Here is a 23108-nt window from a genome sequence, read left to right on the forward strand (position 1 = left end):
ATGTGCAGATGTTTTCTACCCCCATGGTACTGACTTGTAGTTTCAAAGAGCCCTGGAAACAACCGTGCTCTGGGCCATGTTGCCAAGTGTAACAAGTACTAGCCTCTGTCTTGCATCTTCACTTGCTTTCCCTCGCTCCTGCAACTACTTAGTGAGAACATTACTCTCATTTTACAAAATGAGGAAACGGAAGCTCAGGTTAAACAGATTAACAGGGGTCCTAAAACTACCAATGAAATCTGGGATTTTTTTTTTTTTAACTCCAAATCCTGACTGCTCTACTACACAGTGCTTAAGACACTTTATTTAATGTGCCTTGTGTAAGTGAATTGGACAAATGAGAAGGTTTCCTTCGTTACCAGGGAACATATCTTAACCAGACTGTAGCCAGTTAGCACCTGTGTGTACTCATTCTTCGGGTTAACTAGAATCGCATACCCTGAAATGTAAAGCTGCCTTCACTTGTGATGCAGTGGGACTTAGCAGCTGTTGACACTCAGTAGCAGACTTCACAATGGAAAGTGAAGAATACCATGTCCAATCGAAATTACAAAGGAAAATTGAGTATGGAAGCTGTTTCGCTGGAATTTCGAGAAACATCTCAATGAGAGTAGTAGCCACATATAAATCTGTTGTTGGACCACAATACTAACCTTTGAACTTCATAATTCAGAGAAGTTCTCAAATTATAAAAACTGCCAGTGTTAAATCGGAGGAGTAATGATTGGCTTAAATTTTGTAAACACATAGGCTACATATAAAATGAGGTTGAATTTAAAATTAATATATTCAAAAATGAAGACAGATTTCCTTTTTTTCTTGCAGTTATCTCTTTGGAAGGAAAGGCTGCGGAAAAGGAGACCATTTGGGGGCCACTAATAGTGTAAAAAAGAATGGACAGCATTTAGTGACTGGATGTTGAGAGTGAAGGAGGAAGAGTCTAGGATAATTGGCATTTCTAATTGGGTAGGCAGCAGGGACTTTATGGTCTTGCAACACAGCGAATTTATGGGAGAGGGGATATTGGGGAGGAAAGAAACAGGTTTGTACCATCACAATGTAAGAATGCTAATAGCTTAAACAATCTTGTTTTTCTTTTTTTTTTTTTTTTTTAAAGATTTTATTTATTTATTTGAGAGAGAGAGAATGAGAGAGAGCAAGCACATGAGAGGGGGGAGGGTCAGAGGGAGAAGCAGACCCCCTGCTGAGCAGGGAGCCCGATGTGGGACTCGATCCCGGGACTCCAGGATCATGACCTGAGCCGAAGGCAGTCGCTTAACCAACTGAGCCACCCAGGCGCCCAACAATCTTGTTTTTCAACGACGACAAGAACAGGGGATGTAAAGATGTATAAGATTTGATTCCCGCCCTCAAAGCCCTGAGAGTCTTTCTAATGGAGGATTTTATTTTTTTTAAGATTTTATTTATTTATTTGACAGAGAGAGACACAGCAAGAGAGGGAACACAAGCAGGGGGAGTGGGAGAGAGAGAAGCAGGCTTCCCGCGGAGCAAGGATCCTGATGTGGGACTCGATCCCAGGACCCTGGGATCATGACCTGAGCCGAAGGCAGACGCTTAACGACTGAGCCACCCAGGCACCCTAATGGAGGATTTTAAAGTAATTGGGTTTTGCTATTACAGAAGTATGAAAAGAGTATGTGCTACCACACTGCTTGCTGTTTCCAGGAGCGTGCTTCTGCCTTAGGGCTTTTGTACTTTTTCTGGAACATTCTTCTCTCATCTGCTTGGATAGCTTGGTCACCTCCTTCAGGTCTTTGTTCAGATATTATCTTCTCAGTGAGGTCCTTTCTGGCTACCTTATTTAAAATTGTGAAACCTGTTATCCACCCCAACTCCCTCTACCTCAGTCTTGCACATCCTAAATGCCCCCCTCCCAAATCCTGCTTAATTTTTTCCCATAGTATTTATCATCATCTAAAATACAATATATTGGGGCGCCTGGGTGGCTCAGTTGGTTAAGCAACTGCCTTCAGCTCAGGTCATGATCCTGGAGTCCCGGGATCGAGTCCCGCATCGGGCTCCCTGCTCAGCGAGGAGCCTGCTTCTCCCTCTGACCCTCCCCCTTCTCATCTACTCTCTCTCATTCTCGCTCTCTCAAATAAATAAATAAATCTTAAAAAAATACAATACAATACAATACAATATATTGGGGCACCTGGGTGGCTTAGTCGTTAAGTGCCTGCCTTCGGCTCAGTTCATGGTCCCAAGGTCCTGGGATCGAGCCCCACATCCAGCTCCCTGCTTGGCGGGAAGCCTGCTTCTTCCTCTCCCACTCCCCCTGCTTGTGTTCCCTCTCTCACTGTGTCTCTCTCTGTCAGATAAATAAAATCTTTAAAAAATAATAATAAAATAAAATATATTTTACATATTCATTTGGTTTATTGTCTCTCTCCCCACTTGAATGTAAACTCTGAGAGGGCAGAGTTGGAGGTGTTGTCTTATTCATTACTATATACTTAGTGTCCTAGTGATGCTAGGCTGTTATTAAATAATTGTTTAGTAATTATATGTTGTATTCTTTTGAATGAATATGGATTCAGAAGTATGCTGTGGGAGCATTGAGTTGATATTAAAGTGCTGTTGGAAGGTTTAAACAAATATGTCAAAACTAGGATTGCTAGCCAAAATATACATGGTTAATTAAAAACAATTCCATGAAGCAGGCCACCTCTTTCAGCAACCTGGGGATACACGACCCCAAACTTCTGGTAGAATGGTATGGACTCTGTTGCTCAGAATCAGATATTTCACAGGATCATTGCTAAGGGATTAATCTAGCACATGGGTGCTCAATAAATACTTGTTAAATGAATGAGTGAGTTTGAAGACTGAGTAATACTTGCTCTTAATCATCTTTATTATGCCTTGATCATTGTTACTCAGAGTAGGTCCACAGATGGGTACTGATCTGCAATGAGATAAAGGAATTGAGATTTAAGATTTGACATCTTAATGAGAGTTTTTATTATATTTTAAAGAAGTGTTAGCTTGGAACAGATTGGGGGAAGAAGCTAGTCCTTCACTACAGATAGTTTGAGAAGCACTAATTTCTGTTGTGGATTGTGGGGTTTCTTTCAGTCACTTGTTTATGTGTTTAAAGTATAAACTCCCTCTTGAGAATAGTGCTGTTTGACCTGTAAGCATCCTTGTAAGATGAGATTATTCTCTAGAGAATATTTGAGAGGTTTCTCACCTTTCCTAATAAATGTCAACTCTTTTAGCTGCTCATCTGATACCCAAAGCATGTGGATTTTCCCTCGATGGACAAAATCATGTCTCACTTTGTCTTAAAATGGTGCAGTCATTTATGGATTTAGAAATTTAATTTTTTTTTTTACCCAGGTCTTTAAAAAAGTTTTTAAAATCGTATAACTTACATACCATGGAATTCACCCATTTTACATGTACAGTCCAGTGATTTTTTTAGTAAATTTACCAAGTTGTACAGCCATCACTACAATCAAATTTTATAACCTTTCCATCACCCCACAAAGCTCCTTTGTGCCCATTTGCAATCACTCCATATTCCTGCTCCAGCCCCAGGCAACCGCTAATCTACATTCTGTCTAAAGATTTTGTCTTTTCTGGACATTTCATGTAAATGGAATCATATAAAATGTGATCTTTTGTATGTGACTTCTTGGATTTAGCATAATGTGTTTGAGGTTCATCCATGTTGAACGTATATCGGTACTTTGTTCCTTTTTTACTGCTGAATAGCATTACGTTGTATGGATATACCACATTTGTGTATCCTTTCACTAGTTAAGGGGCATTTGAGTTGTTCCTACTTTTTTACTGTTATCAGTAATGCTGTTGTGAACATTCACATGTAAGTCTTTGTGTACACATATATATATATATATTTTTGGGGGGTAGATATCAAAGAGTGGAATTTCTGGTTAATGTGGTAAATTTATGTGTACTTTTTGAAGGAAACTGACATATTGTCCAGAGGGGCTATACAGTTTTACATTTCTATCAGCAGTGTTTCAGAATTACTGTTCTCCATCTTGATGGCACTTGTCATTGTCTTTTCTGTTATAGCCATTCTAGTAGGTATATAGTGTAGTTCACTGTAGTTTTAATTTGCCTTTCTCTTATGACTAATGATGCTGAGCATCTTCTTATGATGCTTATTTTCCTTCTGTAAATCTGGTTTGGGAGATGTCTATTCAAATCTTTTGCCCATTTTTTAATTGAGTTGTTTGTCTTTTACCTATTGAGTTTATAAGGGTTCTTTATATATTCTGGATACAGGCCCTTTATCACATATATGATTTGCAAATATTTCCTCCCAGTCTGTGGCCTAATTTTTAAAAGCAGGATTCTGTTTGAATTTAACATCCTTGTCTGCTGATTATTAGCATTTGAGCAGTTTAAAGCTACCCCTTTTCTTCTGACAGTGACCCTGCTTAAGTTAACAGTCACTATTAGCATATTATGTGTACAACTCTTCAAATAGAGACACTGTGCCACATTATAACTTCCCTGAGATTGTGGATATGTAGTTGACATCATTAAATATAGACTAATTCCTAAAAGAGAAATTCATATAAGTGGTAGGCCAGCAAGAGTTAGAAACCAACTGCAGAGCAAGGACAAGGATAATGGCTATGTCTGTTTCTTTCTTTTTTTTTTTTTTTAAGATTTTATTTATTTATTTGACAGAGAGAGACCACGAGAGAGGGAACACAGGCAGGGGGAGTGAGAGAGGGAGAAGCAGGCTTCCCGCTGAGCAGGGAGCCTGATGTGGGGCTGGATCCCAGGACTCCGGGATCATGACCTGAGCTGAAGGCAGACGCTTAACAACTGAGCCACCCAGGCGCCCCTATGTCTGTTTCTATTTGTGCTATCTCCTGTATAGAATCCACAAAGAGTGGGTCTCTAAATGACATCATAGGATAATATTAGGGGGTTTCTACCTTTGAGGTAAAATAAATAAATGGATGGAAACAGTTTAAATAACATAGTGGAGTGATTCCTTGCAAATGTCAATGATTTTATGTAGGAGTTTTCTTATTTTATGATAAGGAGGATGCATACCTTTCATAGATTGGATGGAGGCCATCAAATATAATGAACTTTACACCTGATCTTTAAAGACATGATTGCATAGAAAAGAAGACTTGTTTTGGAAACTCTTGTGAACTGTCTGTTGCAGTGAGCGTGGTAGGAAATCTAACACTTGCTACCCTTTGCATTCTTGCTTCCATTCCCCTCCCAGAATAGTATAGTATGCTTGAGAATTACGGTTTTAAATTCTTTTCCCAGTTACAAAATGTTTCACCAAAGAATCTCTTGATTCTTTGGGGTCTTTTCCCCCGCTCCCCACAAATTCCTAAAAACTGGGATAAATATCACATAACATAAGATTTTGCACTATGAAGTTGTACAGTTTGGTCGTTCTAGTATATTCACAGTGTTATGCAACCATCACCACCATCTCATTTCAGAACATTTGCATCGCCCTCAAGCCCCATACCTGATACCAGTCACTCTCAATTCCTTCCTTACCCCAGCCCCTGGCAACCACAAATCTGCTGTCTCTATGGATTTATCCATTCTGGACATTTTGTATAAATAGAATCATGTGATTTTTTTTTTTTCATCTGGCTTCTTTCATTTAGCGTAATGTTTTTGAGGTTCATCCATGTTGTAGCATGTATCAATCTTCATTCTTCTTTGCGGCCAAATCCTCTTTCGTTGAATGGATGCACCACATTTTGTTTATCCATTCTGCAGTTGATAGACATTATGGGTGTTTTCCGTTTGGGGCTATTATGCATAATGCTGCTGCTGTGAACATCCGTGTACAGGTTTTTATGTGTGAGCATGTTTTCAGTTCTTGGACTATACCTAGAATTTTGAAATTGCTGGGTTATATGTATGGTAACTCTATGTTTAACTTTTGAGGAACTGCCAAACTGTTTTCCACAGCAACTGCATCATTTTACATTCCTACCAGCCCTGTATGAAGGTTCCAAATTTTCATATCCTTGCCAACACCATTATTTTTTTCTCTCTCTCTTTTTAGAAATTGTACCCATCCTAGTGGGTATGAGGTGGTATCTCATTGTGGTTTTGATTTGTATTTCCCTAATGACTAATGATATGATATTAATGCGCTTATTGACCATTTTTATATCTTCTTTGGAAAAAATGTTCAAGGGACCTCTGTGTGCCTCAGTCAGTTAAGCGTCCTACTCTTGGTTTCGGCTCAGGTCATGATCTCAGGGTTGTGAGACTGAGCCTTGAGTCAGGCTCCATGCTTAGCGGGGAGTCTGCTTCCCCCGCTTCTCTCTCCCTATGCCCCTCCCCCTGTTCACGCTTGCTCACGCTCTCTAAAATAAATAAATAAGTCTTTAAAACAGATGTTCATATTCTTTTCCCATTTTAAAATTGAGTTATTTGTCCTTTTAATGTTTCATTGTAAGAGTCAATCTTTTAGTTTTGTTGTCTCAGAAAGAGCTTTGGGGAGGCCTGCTTGGCTCAGTCGGTTAAGTGCCTGCATTCAGCTCAGGTCATGATCCCAGGGTCCTGGGATCAAGTCCCGCATCCAGCTCCTTGCTCAGTGGGGAGTCTGCTTCTGCCTCTGCCTCTCCCCCTGCGCATGTGCGCACTCTCTTTCTCTGTCAAAATAAATAAAATCTTAAAAAAAAAAAAAGAGCTTTGGATCCTTACTGTTGAGTTTGGGCTAGTAACACAGATCCATCCTTGAAAACTCATCCAAGGCCTAGCTGCTATTTTTAAGAATGATAATTGGGCAAACGATGATTTTCATGTCTGATCGGTGGAGGATTTTATTTTTCATGAAAAAATGTTTTGAAATTTAATAGACTTATCATTTTGTCATGGCTGTTATTTGGACTAATCTTATCAGCAAATTAATGATAGACTGATAAAGTGTCTCTGGCTGGTACTATTACTGGTGCTCCCTGGAAGTGTTTAAGCAAAATCTGGACTTCTGCTTATTGGCTTGTTAAAGAAGAAATTCATGCATACTAAAGAAAGTTGGATTAGTTGCCATTTGAGATTCTTTCCAGCTCTAAGATTCTGTTTTTACTGCATAGAGCTGAAATTTGTCCCAGTGCAATGGTAAAAAAAAAGCATTGTATCTTATTTTCATTGTTATTATATAGAGTCTGATTCTAAAGATAATGTAGATTTATACTTTGAAAACATAGCAAAATATTATTGTACCTCATTGTCTGTTTTTTTAAAGATTTATTTATTTATTTTAAGATTTTATTTATTCATTTGAGAGAGAGAATGAGAGACAGAGAGCACGAGAGGGAAGAGGGTCAGAGGGAGAAGCAGACCCCCCGCTGAGCAGGGAGCCCAATGTGGGACTCAATCACAGGACTCCAGGATCATGACCTGAGCCGAAGGCAGTCGCTTAACCAACTGAGCCACCCAGGCGCCCCTGTTTTTTAAAAGATTTAGATTAGGGGTGCCTGGGTGGCTCAGTCATTAAGTGTCTGCCTTTGGCTCGGGTCCTGGTCCCAGAGTCCTGGGATTGAGCCCTACATCGGGCTCTCTGCGCGCGGCGGGAAACTTGCTTCTCCCTCTCCCACTCCCCCTGCTTGTGTTCCCTCTCTCACTGTCTCTGTCTCTGTCAAATAAATAAATAAAATCTTTAAAAAAAATAAAGATTTAAATTATTTCACCTTGTTGCACTTGGGATAGTTTGCTTTCCTTCAATTCTAAAGAATATGTTTTTTTTTTCTTACAGATTAGCAAGACATCTACAAAAAGAGGCCCAAGCTCAACACAATAATTCTGAATTCACAGAAGAACAAAAGGTACTATAAAATAATGTCTACATATTATCAGATTCCAAATGAAAAGGATTCTGTCTTTCAAGCCATTAAGCAAAAACAACAGAAACTGTTATACTTGAGTACAAAGAATGACACTGATTATGCATTGGGGAACATAAAGTGATCGCTGAGAGATGATTTACTACTTAGTGACTTTCTCACTTGATGAATTTCTCGACTCAGCCATTTAGACTTTAACTTTAGTGGAGACTGTCTACACTTTGGTTGGGAGAGGGGTAGATTCCAGAGGCTGAAGTTTGACTGTGAGTAATTATGTCCAACTTCAGTACTTATTTAACTCTGAATTTTCTTAACCCCTTCTTCCTCCTCTCAAAACAAACACAAAGGGGCACCTGGGTGGCTCAGTCATTAAGCGTCTGCCTTTGGCTCAGGTCGGGATCCTGGGGTCCTGGGATTGAGCCCCGCATCGGGCTCCCTGCTCAGCGGGAAGCCTGCTTCTCCCTCTCTCACTCCCCCTGCTTGTGTTCCCTCTCTCGCTGTGTCTCTCTCTGTCAAATAAATAAATAAAATCTTTAAAAAAAAAAAAAAAAAAAAAACACAAAGCCAAAAGAAAAAAAAAAAAACAAAAGCCATCACTGAAAAAAATTAATAATAAAATAATGATTTTATTTATTTTTAAGATTTTATTTATTTGACAGAGCACAAGTAAGGGGAGCATCAGGCAGAGGGAGAGGGAGAAGCAGGCTTTCCGCTGAGCAAGGAGCCTGATACGGGGCTCTATCCCAGGACCCTGGAATCATGACCCGAGCCAAAGGCAGATGAGCAAGCAACTGAGCCACCCAGGCGCCCCTAAAATAATAATTTTTAAAAAATTGTTCAAGTCAAGAATTTGGCATAAGAATCCATCAGCAAAATAAATGCATAAGGTTGCAAAATGTCTCAGTGGTGCTCTTGAATTAAGATTTTAATGTGTTGAGTCAATGCCCTGGACTTTTAGAGATTATAAAAAGTGGGATGGATACTTTAAGAAGCTTTGCTTTCAAAGAGTGAGAAGAAACAGGAAGAAACAAGTCCCATTTTTTCCTGGCTCAAAGTATCTAGTGTTAAGTCAAATTTTAATCTTGTAGATAATGAAAAAAAATTACTGTGTCAGTTTTTCCCTCATCTCTTAAGAAAAGACACTGTGAAAACTGTAGTGACTTAATTTGTTTTTATTAATCATTTTTCTGTACAAGGGGTGGGAATGGTTTTCTGCACGTGTTTTAAGTAAGCCTAAGATTTATTTTAGTCCTTTTGCCTATATTCATTTGACTCTACTTATAGATGTTTGAACAGATAAAAACTCTAAAGATTAGGATTAGCTATATTTCTTACACAAGTTAGGATATTTGCATTTTAAAAATACTTAGTATCTACATCCTCTACTGTACTTTTTTTGTATTGAGAAAAGAAAAACATCACTACAATTTAGAGGTGCATTTTTCTTTTTTCCTTTACAATTGTTAATGTATGCAGTAGATTTAGGAAATTTAGGATTTGAGCCCCGGAAAATAATTACCACAGAAGAAATGATTGGTTTGCTTGAGGAAAGGAACAAAGACTATATGCTTTATCACCTCTATAAGATTTGTAAACTCTAGGAATTGATTAGGAAGTGATCAGCTGACATCACAAAATTAATTTTGAAACAATCTCAAATATTTGAGTATGCAAATTAATAATAGCTAACAGAGTGTGTTATGAATATGGAAACAGATGAAAGCTTAGGGAATTTTTAAAAAGTTTCATGACCACCTCCCCCCACCCCCAATACTTTAATCACCTATTTGCCTTGTCTTACTTATATGCTTTGTCACCAGCACCTCTTGCTTAGGTATAGGGCCTATGAGCAACATGACCTCAAATAGTAGGTGAGTTGACCTAAAACAAAGCACAGTTTTTTAAAATGCCATCAAGAAATGAGCTTTTTCATACAATGATTAAACCATCAAGAAAAAATAAACTTTTTCTTAATTTTCTTTAACTTTCTAAGGCTGAAGCTGGTGTTCGATAATGCTCTTTATCTTTTAATTTATAGCTGTTCCTTAGCTGCCTTTTTTTCAGTTGACACAGACCCACAGGTCTTAACACTCCCATAAGGCCTGGGAGGCAGCATGACCTAGAGGAAAAGCCTGAGATCTGGACTTGGTCTTGAATCTGGGCTCTGTCCCCGGCCCTTATTTCCTTATGTATGAGATGAGGGATTAGATAACCCTAAATGATTTTAGAAGATATCCCTACATCTTCTAATGACTCATACCTTTGAAGTTTTCTGTACCTCCTCCTTCCCTGGAGGCCTGATTTCGGAGGGATTTGTTATTTATAATACCTGCCTAAGGGGCACCTGTGGCTGCCACTTGTGTACCTACCTGCCTGCCTATTCCTTGGGCTCAGAGAAGGACCCCCAAATCATTCTGTACTACATTAGGAACCTAAGGCAAGTTGTATGCATTTACAAATTTAATTTTCTTTAAAAATACAAGTGAAACATTCACAATGGGCCAAAAAAACCCATACTGACATACAGACCTTATTTTTGAATGTCACACAAGAGTCTCCAAGTTAATGATTAGGAAACAAAGACTTCCCAGATGTGATCTGGGGGAACACTGGCTCTGAAAAATTAATAGATGTTATTTGAACAGGGAGTTTGTGACTTGTCAGGGCTTTTAACATGCTAATGTGTGTGTTGAATTTTTTAAAAGACTTTGGGTAATGGAGTGTTTCTTAAATTTGTTTGCTTTTGGAGCCCCCCCCCCCCCCCTTTATAGAACACTTCATTGGGTCTAGTGTTCCAAAGAACATGTTATGGGAGATTTCGAAACCAACTGTTAGGTCTGCAAAATTAATTGAATGCCAGATCTGGCACATAAGCCAAAGGAGAAGAAACTCAGTTGCGTTTTCCTCAAAGGAGGAAAAACGCAGAATATGCCTTCTATTATTCTAAGCAAAACTGTTCTTTATGTTTTCTATTTTGAATTATAGTTTTTACGCTTTTGCTATTCTCAGTGTTTTTGTAATGGTGACAAATCTTAGAATTATGCTAACCATTCATAGTTTGTGGGACTTCTAAAAATTTTCTTAAAAACCAACCAATATTTCTTTATGAAGCTTTTTACTGTCTTGTTCACAATAAGCTTTGAAAAATAGTTGATGAATAAATGCTTTGTTGGGTCTTAGGTTATTGATATTTATCCATATTTAACTATTTAAGATCAGAAAAATACTAATTTTTGAGAAAACATACACATCTTCGCAGTATTTATCTTAAATCTAAACTCTAGGGCAGAATTACTGATCTCTCTAAACCTAATCAGTGATTTAAAAAAATCTTCACGTGGATTTGCTATTCATAATATTCTCAAAGATTTCTGTTGGAAAATGAGAAAGTTGAGGGTTCTTATTTGATCCTCCCTTATGATTAGTTGACTTAGCTCTCATTTCAATCCTCAATAGTTTTGTCATTATAACAACTGAGTTTAGTAGCCAAAGAATAGCTGCCAAAAGCTTTCATTCCATTAAATTCCCTACTTTGGTGTCGTAGATTTTCTCATGTAAGTTTCTGGACAGAAGAGAACATCCTGTCTCATGATGCTTAGAAAGTTTTTCCCTGTTTTGAATCGAGTTTGGTAGTAATGAGAGTTCCAGCACTATGCGCTTGTTTTATATTTTATAGGTTCCCCCTTTCCACTGTCTCCTCCACCTTCCCCTCTTTCTCCTATCCCAGCCTCCCCCTGGCTAGAGGGTAGATGACTGGCTATTTAAATCAAAAAATTAAGTCTGGATTGAGATGGTACTACTTTATATGTATTTTTTCAATTTTTTCCTTATGTAAATTGAATGTGTTTTAGCAAAATTAACTTGGCTCTTTGTCTGTTTTTTTCCCATCTTTTCCTTAGCTGCTCTTTTTATTAATTTCCCTACCAATGACAAAATAGCCAGTATTCTAAAAACGAGAACATTTTCCATTTCTGTACCGTATTAAGCATGAGCAGTTAATTTGAATGAGGTGCTAATAATTTAAATTTTTTAAAACTAAACTTCATTTACCTTCAGTGCTTAGTCTTAATGTACCTTAGTTAATAGTCAGTATTTAATATGTGGACACAAGTGACCTGGTACTGCTTAATCATTTTTCCTAACCATTTGTTTCTAAGAAAGGTGACACGGTTACAGTAGCAGGCACTTGATTTTGACATCAATAAATGCTGCATGTTTTAAAAGTCATTGCTGCAGCTGAAAATGATAGTGTTTCGCTCCCTTTTAATACTGATGTTGGGTGTGGTCCCTTAAAGTAGTTATGAATAATGCCTATTGGTATTTTGCCATAGTTCAGTAGATTCTGTGTAAAAAGCTGTTGCTTCTGCTTAACTTGCAGAAATGTTTAAATTTAAAATAGGTTGTTAGTGGAATCGTAATTGTTAAACTGCATTTTACCTTAAATGTTAACAGTCTCAAATCAAATGGATTTTATAGTAAATGAAAGAGAGTTAATATTTCTAAAGACTTACTCATTGATACATCTCACTTAATACAGAATCCTTTTTAGAAAGCATTTTTAAAAGAACCTAAAAAGTATGGCCAAATGGTATTAAAATAAGTATATCACTTTATTGTACATATCACTATTATATGTATAGAAGACATGGATGTCTAGGGCAAGTTGCTTAACGTCTCTTCAGTAAAATGATTGTCTCTAACTCAGGGTTATAATGAGGATTACATGAATTAATGCTTGTAACTCACTTAGGAGATGTGAGTACTCAATAGCTGTTAGCCATTACTTTATTATTATATATTTATGTTTTTATACATACAAATAAAACATATATAAATTTTATTTATATATATTTAAGTCACCTAGTTTTGTCATAGTTGAGTGGTATATTTAAACAACAATGGGGATATTAGATTTTATGTAGAAAAGACTATTGCTGGTTCTTATGCAGTAGCTATTTGAGAGAGTAAATAGATGAGTCCTTTTGAAGTTACTAAATTTAGATGTAATCTTTAAATGTAAAATTTCAGAATAAAATAGGGTATTTTCTAAACTGTGATATTGGGATTAAAAGGAATTTTTACAGATTGTGGAGATAGAGAGTGTTTCTTATTCCTTGGCCAAGGGTCCTGTCTTACTCAGGAGTGGCTGGAGTTGGCTTTACCAGCTGTTGACTGTCGATAAGATAATTGCATAGTGCCCACTAGCCTGCGTACCAGGGGCCAGGCCAGTACCTGTTACACCTCTTTGCTCCTCGTTTATCTTATAAAGAAAGTGAAAATCCAATTTACTAAACTTCTGCAAGTGATCAGTTACGTGTAGAAAAAACATGTCATTTTTTTCCCAAGAATGTTTTGTGGTGAAGGCATTGCAAGTGTTGTACATAAATACTTCACTTTTATGGTCTGGATTTATTCCTAATAAAAACATAAGAAATGCCCTTTTTTTGGAAGGACTTAAAAATGTCGATGGGCCTGATTCAGCTGCCTGTTCTTACAGGTATTTCTTCTGTGGGTCTCCTCCTCTTTATTTCCACTCTAGCTGTCCATGTTCTTGTTCTGATTCACATTTACCCGGAATAACCTGATTGCTCTTACCTGTAGTCTTTGCCCTTTTCTCCCCCAGCCTGTGGAGACCGTTGTCTTAACAGTCTTCCTAAAGGTCATTCTTCTATTCAAAAACCTTTGTGTAATTTATTGCTACAGTAATAACAGATTCCTCCGCTCGTCCTGGAAGGTCCCCTTCAGAAAGACCATGGCTTCCCCCAGCACACGCGCGCGCACACACTCACTTTTCATGTTTCAAACCTAATATCCCTCTGCTTTCAGTTTGAGACTTTAGACAACTGAACTGTGAGTTTTCTAAACTCTTCAGTTTGACAAATCCTCCCAGTTACTGGGGCTTGATTTCTAACACAGATTCTTGCACAGTTTCTTCATGTGTAATGGCTTACTTTGCTAAAGCTGATAAGAATCAAGTGTCTCTTCTTTATATTACAGTGATTTTGTAGCGTCTCATCTCACATAATATAACTTGAGCTTGTTAAAAGCAAGAGCTATACCCTATTATTTTTATCCATCTTATAGCCCATCTAAGACAGATCTGACTATAAAACTTGCCACCATTCATCACAAGTATTGATTTTGCTGAGTATTACCTACACATTTAATTAGACAAGTCAAGATTGGACCTGTTTCAAAATTAAATGATACCATTTTGCTAGCTTTCAGATATTTTTTATTTTAAATCTTTTAGCGAATTTCAGGCTTAATGGAGATTAAGAGAAGGCAAAGCTTGGGAGGGAAGATGTTGGAAGTCCTTTTCATTGACCTTTAAATAAATCTAAAGCTGTCATCAGAGCAAACTTGATTTAAAATTGGTCGTGGTACAGTTAGGTCAGGAGAGAATATGGACTCACATTCTCTCCCTTATCCTAGCCCTTTGCCTCCTGTTTCTCTTTTCTAAAATCTGCAAGATGCTACAAAGAAATAAAATTTAACTTTAAAAAAAGTATAGATCCCTTACTAATAAAAATTAACTCCATGGTTTTGACAACTAACAGTTGCAATATATTTGGTATTTATAGCTTTTTCTTTTTCCTACAGAAAACCATAGGCAAAATTGCAACATGTTTGGAATTACGAAGTGCAGCTTTACAGGTAAACACAGGTTTTTTTCCTGCTTTGTGATATAAGAAAAAATCATTATGAACTATTCTAATAAACTTTAAGCATTAATGCTAAAAGCAGTATTGTCTCAGAAGAGATTTCTAGCAATAGGAATTCATGGGTTAAACTCCTATTAAAAGATTTAGTTCATATTTAATAAACTGTAGAGAGAGAAGATATAACGTCAGTTTTTTGTTATTTTTAGCCCAAATGTTCCAAAATATAAAAACAAACAAAATCCAGTTTGGGACTTTTTCTTTTTTTTTTTTTTAAGATTTTATTTGTCAGAGAGAGAGCACAAGAGGGGGAGTGGCAGGCAAAGGGAGAAGCAGGCTGCCCCACTGAGCAATGAGCCCGATGCGGGACTCGATCCCAGGACCCTGGGATTATGACCTGAGCCGAAGGCAGACCTTAACCAACTGATCTACCCAGGCATCCCGGGACTTCATTTTCTACTTTGAAAGCATGAAATGGATTCATTTATTTTGTCCACTTTTTCAATATTTAGTTCTTGCCACTTAAAAGACATAGGGTATAGTGAAATCTTTGTAATAAAAAGATGTAATATGCATATTTTAAATTCAGTCCACACAGTCTCAAGAAGAATTTAAACTGGAGGACCTGAAGAAGCTAGAACCAAGTAAGTTTTATTTTATATTTTTAGTGGTATTCCTTTAGGAAACTACTTAATTCATTATAGATATTAAGATTATTTAGCATAGGTACTTATTCATTTCTGTTCCTACCTAGTCTTATGTGATTTTTTTTTGTGCTTTTATAATTTCTGTAATATTTATAGTAATTATTATTCTGTTCACCATTATAGAATATGAAAAGTGGTTTGATTCCAGGTTCTGTCTCATTCATATGTTTCAGCCTTTGTTTTAATCACTTTAATAAGACTATAATTACTTTGGTAAGCACTTAGAGTAGAGTTTACTGGAGAGTATAAAGTTACAGTTATTGATGCCCGTTTATACTACATGTCCTTGGAAACTACAGTCTAGCTGTTTGCGATGCTCTACAAAAGGTTTCCTTGTTGTCCCCATTTTCCTGTCCCTTGAAAGCTTTTTTGAAGTAAACATTTGCTTCAAATGTTTTGGTGGTTAGGATGTGCCAAATAAGATTTTCTTATTGGTTCGCATGAATGTTCTCTTAGAGGAATGTTTTCTTATTGTTCATATGAATGTTCTTTTTGCAAAGTAGGCAAAGGCACGAGTACTGAATACCGCCAACGGTCCACCACATTTTTATCACCCCAGAAAGAAACCCTGTCTTGTTTAGCCCACACCTGCTTCCCCTACTCCTCAGTTCCCGGCCCTAGGCAGTCATTAATTCACTTTCTGTCTTGTGAATGTGCCTGTTCTGGACATTTTGTATAAATGGAATCATATCACATATGGTCCTTTGTGACTGATTATATATGTAAGATTATTTTAAGAAAAGCACATTGATGGCTTTTAAAAAAGATTAGCTGCAGTGTGGATGTCTGTTGTGTAGTGGTTTTAAAGATTATGTTTGATTTTTTTTTTTTTTTTAATGATGATGATAATTAGGATTTGGGCTTTCTATTTAGTCACAGTTTTCCATTAGTTTTTGTTTGTTTTTCGGTGTGTTTCCAAATAAAATTTTAGAGTGTTACAGATTTCTCCTATTGCCTTGTAGGATCTTCATTGATATTAATGGTTACCGTTACCATTAACCCAAACACTCCCATAAGTCCATTCAGCTGCAGTTTGCTGACTGCATGACCTTACAGCTTGTAAATGCCAGAACTGGGTTTTAGCCAGGATTCTAAGTGACCCCAAAGCCTATGCTCCTGCCACTATATTCTCTTGTGATGCCTGTAATGCAGTGTTGACATCAATCCTAAAGATCATGGGTTTCCAGTTCGAGCTCTTGAGGGGTTACTGACCCACGTATTAGTGGCAGATTGGACTAAAATCCGCATTAGTCTTCCATTTCTTGCTTTTTTGTTTGCTTGTTTTTGTTTTTTTAAGATTAGGGGTGGGAATGGAAAGGAAAGGTAGTATTGGAATCTATTTTGTTATATTCTGAATTTATATAGTGCTTTTCATTTGGACCTTTCCCTTCATCGTACTTAGTTATCTTTTTAGGTGATTTTAATTTGCTATTGCCTTTTAAAGGAATGTAAATGTATATATTATTATCTGAGGCTATGCTCTATAGTTTTGCATCTCTCCAAGCTAGGCACTTGTTAGGAGTTACTTTATCAGAATTAAACATTTTCTACAAATCGGTATTTGAATAGATTTCAGATTAAGTCAAGCTAGTTTCTGCCTCTTTTTATACTGTAAGGAAAGGAAAATTAATATGTGGGACTTGGTTTATTCTGCTAATGTAGGTTTTAAGGTTAAAAAAAAAGTCTCTGGATAATCCTGTGTGAAACTAGTACAAGTAAGATTTTGAAAGTACTATTTATTTCATTTTCTGATGTTAATCCACCTTTCAGATGGGAAGAACTTACTCATTTTACCCACCGGAAAAATGAAACAAATCAGCCACAGAAGCAGAACACACTTTGTTGACAGTGTGTCTGTCATTTTCAGAGTGTGGCCTTCAGGAGGGTGGCAGGCCATGCTCTGTGAGAGTGGGCTGGGAGTGCTGAGTTTCTCCTGGCAGAGGTGCTCCATCAGATGTCAGCTGTGGGGTGAGCCACGTGGTCCCCAAACCATGATGGGCTCCGTGCTCATGATAATACCTTCCAGGAAATTACAAGCCAAATCAGTACCTGCCTCAGGGCCTTTGTTGTTGTTATAAAGATGTTATTTTTAAGTAATCTCTCCACTCAACGTGGGGCTCGAACTCACAACCCCCGAGATAAAGAGTCGCACGCTCCACCAACTGAGCCAGCCGGGCGCCCCTCTAGCCTGTTGTTTAACACCTGGAAAGCCGTTGCGCCCATGCTGCTTCTGGACGCATCCTCTCATTCCAGGTTATGGCTCACTTGTCTTCCAGCAAGTTACTTTTCTGTCCACCTTAGCCGAAGTTGTCCCCCAGCTCCACTTACACGCTCATCCTGACCCTGTCCTTTGTGATGCTAACCACAGTCTAACAGTACCTTGTTAATTTGTTGCTTTATTTACTGTCTGCTTTTCCTGACCAGAGCCTAAGATCCATAGATGAGAGCAAGAACCCTGTCTTGATCACTGCCATATCTTTAGCACCTAAAACAGGGACTGGAACACAGTGAGCACTTGGTGCCCATTTGTTGAGAGGAAGAAAGAGAAAGGAAAGATGAGGGTAAGAGCTGGAGGGCAAAGAGAATAAGAATGAACAAGAAGCTAGACACAAGTCTCAGACCTCTCACTGAATGACTCAATAAATCGAGTGCATATAATGGAAGTCTGAAAAACCCCTGTGACTCCTGTTGGAGTAAGTCATAAAAGCGCAGCCTGCGCTCTGGGATTTCCCGCTTTGGGATGACAGCATACACATGCCGTAGCTCTTATCTCCAAACTACAGCACTCTGGAATGAGGCTGCGTAAGTTGAGTACAAAATCCTAGGAACTTTTTGGATTGCTCGGTTAATGTCATTACTTCACCTTCATGTAACTGCAAGTAGGCAGAGAGGCAGGCAGAGGAAGAGGGAGAAGCAGGCTCCCCGACGAGTAGGGAGCCCAATGTGGGGCTTGATCCCAGGACCCCGGGACCATGACCTGAGCCGAAGGCAGCCGCTTAACCGACTGAGCCACCCAGGTGCCCCAATATTACCATGGTTTTATTACCAAGAAAGCTATCTGGATGACACACAAATTGTATTTAGCTCTACTGTAAAGCTTCTAGGGTCTATTTCAAAATGCATGATAATCTTACAGCACACCGCTATCATACCTAAAGTGAACTAGTTTACCAGAAATGAAAACTATGCACTGTATAAGAACAGAACAGAGCAAACCAGTGGTTGGGAGAGGCAAGAGGCATATGGAGATTGTAACCAGTTTTATCTAATTTTGCCAGTTTTATGGGGTTGAGGAGAAACCTAATAAGGACATAGACCAAAATAATCTCATGTACCTCTAATTGGTTATCCTTGAACCAGTCTTATAATTGAAGTACTCCAGGAAGGAGATCTTTTCTTTCTCTGTTGCCCTGTGTCTCACCTAGGACCTTGTACATACAACTCTTTTGGAGTTTATTTTCTATGAGGGCTCTGAGATTCTGGAACTTAGTTTCCTTGGAGATCTTACAAAGTACTGGTACCTGGAGTATACTATGGATATTTTCATTTTGCTAAGACCTTCAATGGACGAATGCGTCGTGGCTCTGAATGATGATAAGATTGGGAGTTTTTTAAGTATTAATATGCATAGTAAAATTGATTAAAAATCAGTCATTTCTAATAAAATTTTTTTTTGATTCATGGAAAAATTTGTGTCTTTCTTTCTGTTTTTATTCTAGTCCTAAAGAATATTCTTACATATAATAAGGAATTCCCATTTGACGTTCAGCCTGTCCCCTTAAGGTAAAATAATTAAGCACCAATATTTGTCTTCTTATTTTATTGTCTTATTTTTTACCTAGTTTTCGGATATATCTGCATTTTTTATATCAGTATTGATATCTTTAATATCAGTAGGTCAACTTTTTTGTGTCAACATTTTTTGTATCCACATCTTACCTGGGAAATGGGTGGCTCTAATGCCTCTCTAGGGTGGTTAGTTTTGTAGCTCACTATTTTGTTTGCCATTTTGCATGTAGAAGAATTTTAGCACCTGGTGAAGAAGAGAATTTGGAATTTGAAGAAGATGAAGAAGAGGGTGGTGCTGGTGCAGGGTCTCCTGATTCCTTTCCTGCTAGAGTTCCCGGTGAGTATCGCTGATTTCAAAACAGGCATAGCTTAATCCAAGGTTAGGGTGTTTAGAACTTATTTTGGTACTTGCCAATCTTAAGCAAATTTTCATAGCCATGGTCTGAAGGTATCTTACTATCTGTGTTAGGTGTACAAGGCCACCCTGAAGTTCAGTGATTTGCTAGGAAGACTCAACAGACTCAGCATATAATTGTATTCACAGCTATGATTTATTGCAATGAGCAAAGACAAGAACAAAGTCAGCAGAGGGAAAAGGTGCACAAGTGAACGAAGTCTGGAGGAAACCAGATGCAGGCTTTTTTTTTTTTTTTTTTTAGATTTTATTTAAATTCAAGTTCATTAACATAGAGTGTATTGTTAGTTTCAGGGGTAGAATTTAGTGGTTCATCAGTTGCATATAATACCCAGTGCTCATTACAAGCGCCCCCACTTAATGCCCATCACCCAGTTACCACATGAGGTGCAAGCTTCTGAGAGTCCCCTCCCAGTGGAGTCACATAGGTTGTACTACATGTAAAATGTGTCCGTGGGAAGCTGTTAGAGACTCCGTGCCCAGCGCTGTTCTTAGGGGCTGATCACATCGGCACCCTCTGCTTAGCACTGGCCAGAGTTCCAGACTCCCGGAAGGAAAGCACATATTCAGCATAAACCATATTGTTTGCACAGTTTACAGATAGTGACCATCCTTATTGGGGGATGGTGGGAACATGCCCGAAATCCAAGTTCCCAGGCTCTAGCCCAGGGGTGGCCTTGCCAGCAGGCCTTCCTGACAATAACAGTCTCAGGCCTGCTATGGTAACTCTTTTCTGTAGACTATTGTAAGCACTTCTTTAATTAATCAAATGTAGTCATTAAGACTGAGTCCAAGGGGAATGGGTACTGAACAAATGCTCTTTTTTCCCCATCTTGTTTTAGGAAAGGAAATAATGTATGGCAAACCGTTTTTATTTGCAGAAGATTTGCAGAAAGGATCTTCCCTTTCTGTAAATGACCTAGGCAGGCGCCCTGGATAAGTCTCTTGCCTCTCCCAACCACTGGTTTGCTCTGTTCTGTTCTTATACAGTGCATAGTTTTCATTTCTGGTAAACTAGTTCACTTTAGGTATGATAGCGGTGTGCTGTAAGATTATCATGCATTTTGAAATAGACCCTAGAAGCTTTACAGTAGAGCTAAATACAATTTGTGTGTCATCCAGATAGCTTTCTTGGTAATAAAACCATGGTAATATTGGGGCACCTGGGTGGCTCAGTCGGTTAAGCGGCTGCCTTCGGCTCAGGTCATGGTCCCGGGGTCCTGGGATCAAGCCCCACATTGGGCTCCCTACTCGTCGGGGAGCCTGCTTCTCCCTCTTCCTCTGCCTGCCTCTCTGCCTACTTGTGCTCTCTCTCTGTCAAATAAATAAATAAAATCTTAAAAAAAAAAAAAAGTATAGTAGTATTAATACTCCCTGGGGAGGAGGCATTCTGGAGCAGGAACAGCATGGACTTGAACCAACAGACATTTGGGCTGGAGTCTAGGCTCTGACAGTGACTAGTTGAAGGACTTTGCTCTTCTTTCCTAAACCAATCTGAAGCTCAGTTTCTTTCTTTATAAAATGGGATAATAACTGCCGAACTCGTCAGTTTACCGTGAAGACGAAACACAGTACTACAGCTAAAGGTGTGAGCACTGTCGGGGTCACATGCTGAACGTGTTGTGACGCCTGTGGTTCTCATCGTCCCCTCCCTTCAGTGGGGGTAGCAGGATCTACACTTTGGGGTCACTGGCGAAATTACAGGCACTAGAGATGGTAGCTCTTAGTGCAAATGTTTCTTTGGTACAAGGGCGTTATTTCCAATCGGCTTCACTTTATGAAGAGTTGTATATTTTTCTTATTTTGTCATATACTTAGGAAATTTCAAATTGGCCGAGCTGGTGAGAGAAATTACTTTGTTGTCTTATGACTGAATAATTGTCATTCCCTTTTCAAACCACATATTGTAATTGATGTAGCTTCCAGTGCTATAAATTTCAATCTGTACTTTGATAGCAGATAAGATCCTTAAAGTAGATGATGTAAACCATAATACAGATTAAGGTCTTTATGGGGTTCAGGTTGCTGAGTTGAAGAAAAACTTGTACCTTAAACTAAATCCACTTGCTATGTAGGATTAAGCCCAAACTAAATAGATTTTTTGTATTCTGACATAGCATCGTGATATCTCATTTCAGAGATACAGAAAGGTTACTGAACCCTTATGTTCGCTGAATTTCTTTTTCCTGAAAGTAAGAAAGAGCACATATAGTTTAATTAACTGTATTTAGTTTGTGATATGAGCGTTATTAACTAATTTGTAGAGGCGCCTGGGTGGCTCAGTCGGTTAAGTGTCTGACTTCAGCTCAGGTTGTGATCCCAGGGTCCTGGGATTGAGCTCCTCCTCTGGCTCCCTGCTCAGTGGGGAGTCTGCCTCTCCCTCTCCTCCTCCCCCCCCCCCCAGCTCATTCTCTTTCTCAAGTAAATAAAATCTTTTTAAAAAAATTTGTAGTTATACTTACTGAAATCATTGAAATAGGAAGATGACATTTGACATTTAATTGTAAAGCAGGAAAACATTTCTTTTTCTTATATCTTTTCTTTTTCCTGAAGAATCCTGAATCACTGAATTCAAGATTTCAGTGATGCCTAGGCAGTGTCTGCATTTTGGTGGCTAAAGGGTTCTAAGAATTGTGACTTTTTATTTGTCACCTTTGTTCTTATATAATTTATTGAGTTGTAGGTTTGTTGTGGCTTTTTTAAAGTCACATTTACTGAAGTATCATTTACATGTATAAAATTAATGTTTTTTAAAAAGTGTGTAGTTTGTAAGTTTTGACAAATGCATACAGTTGTGTAAACACTACCACTATAAGGCTGATGAAGAATGGTATCGTATGTGATATGGTATGACTCAGAGTAGTTTTTTCCCATTTAAAATTAAAAATGATTTTCATCCAACCTTTCTTGAAGGAAAAAAAAGACAAAAAAGCTTTCTTAAACTACTTTTTTCTTTTCAAAACTTTAAAAACTCATAAGGCAAACATAATTGTTAAATAATTTGCTTAAGTCAAATTGAGATTTAATTTGTCTAAAGGTAGGCTTAGGGGGGCGCCTGGGTGCCTTAGTAAGTTAAGTGTTTGACTTCAGCTCAGGTCATGGTCAGGGTCCTGGGACCGAGCCTCACTTGGTGGGGAGTCTTCTTCCCCTCTCCCATTCTGCCCTTCCCCCCCCACTCGTCTTCTCTGCCTCTGTCTCCCTGTCTCTCAAATAAATAAAATCTTTAAAAATAATAAAGGTAGGCTTGGTAGATTTCACTTAAATAAAGGATATAAATTTACAACCTGTTATTTATGTCCAGAAAATTTAGACAGCGTTGAATAGTAAAGCTACTAAAATCATAAGCAAAGCAATATGAATTTAAAAATAGCCCAAGACACAATTTTTCAAGATTTTAAAAAACATTTTCTTATCGAATGACATGATCAAGCTCAAATATAGGCTTAGCCATTTCAAAATTATTATACGAGTATGTTGATTTATCTCTATATAGGCTTAAATATGTGTACACGTTTATTTTTGAAACTAAAAGAATGTAATTTATCTTTTAAAGTGGAAACAGTTTTAATATTCACTTGGGAAAAACATCTTTCATAAAAGGAGAATCTGCCATTGGCTTTGAAAGTTAGATAAGCAACCCTCCCCCCCCCCCCTTTTTTTTTTTAAGAGAAAGAGCACTTGCGGGTTGGGG

The 23108-nt window shown here is 38.1% G+C and overlaps 1 protein-coding gene across 1 annotated transcript in view; it reads left to right on the plus strand.

Annotated features, from left to right (window-relative positions):
• AIDA (axin interactor, dorsalization associated) overlaps window positions 1–23108 on the plus strand; it is a 37455-nt gene that overhangs the window by 1443 nt on the left and 12904 nt on the right. The window contains exons 2-6 of the mRNA XM_064593846.1: window positions 7757–7826; window positions 14448–14501; window positions 15096–15150; window positions 18933–18996; window positions 19233–19339. Coding sequence (XP_064449916.1) covers window positions 7757–7826; window positions 14448–14501; window positions 15096–15150; window positions 18933–18996; window positions 19233–19339 — 350 coding nt within the window. The remainder of the gene's footprint in view (window positions 1–7756; window positions 7827–14447; window positions 14502–15095; window positions 15151–18932; window positions 18997–19232; window positions 19340–23108) is intronic.

Source organism: Mirounga angustirostris, unplaced genomic scaffold (genome assembly GCF_029215605.1).
Source record: "Mirounga angustirostris isolate CCGP_5_RB_7025 unplaced genomic scaffold, mMirAng1.0.hap1 SCAF_6, whole genome shotgun sequence".
Classification (NCBI taxonomy): Eukaryota; Metazoa; Chordata; class Mammalia; order Carnivora; family Phocidae; genus Mirounga; species Mirounga angustirostris.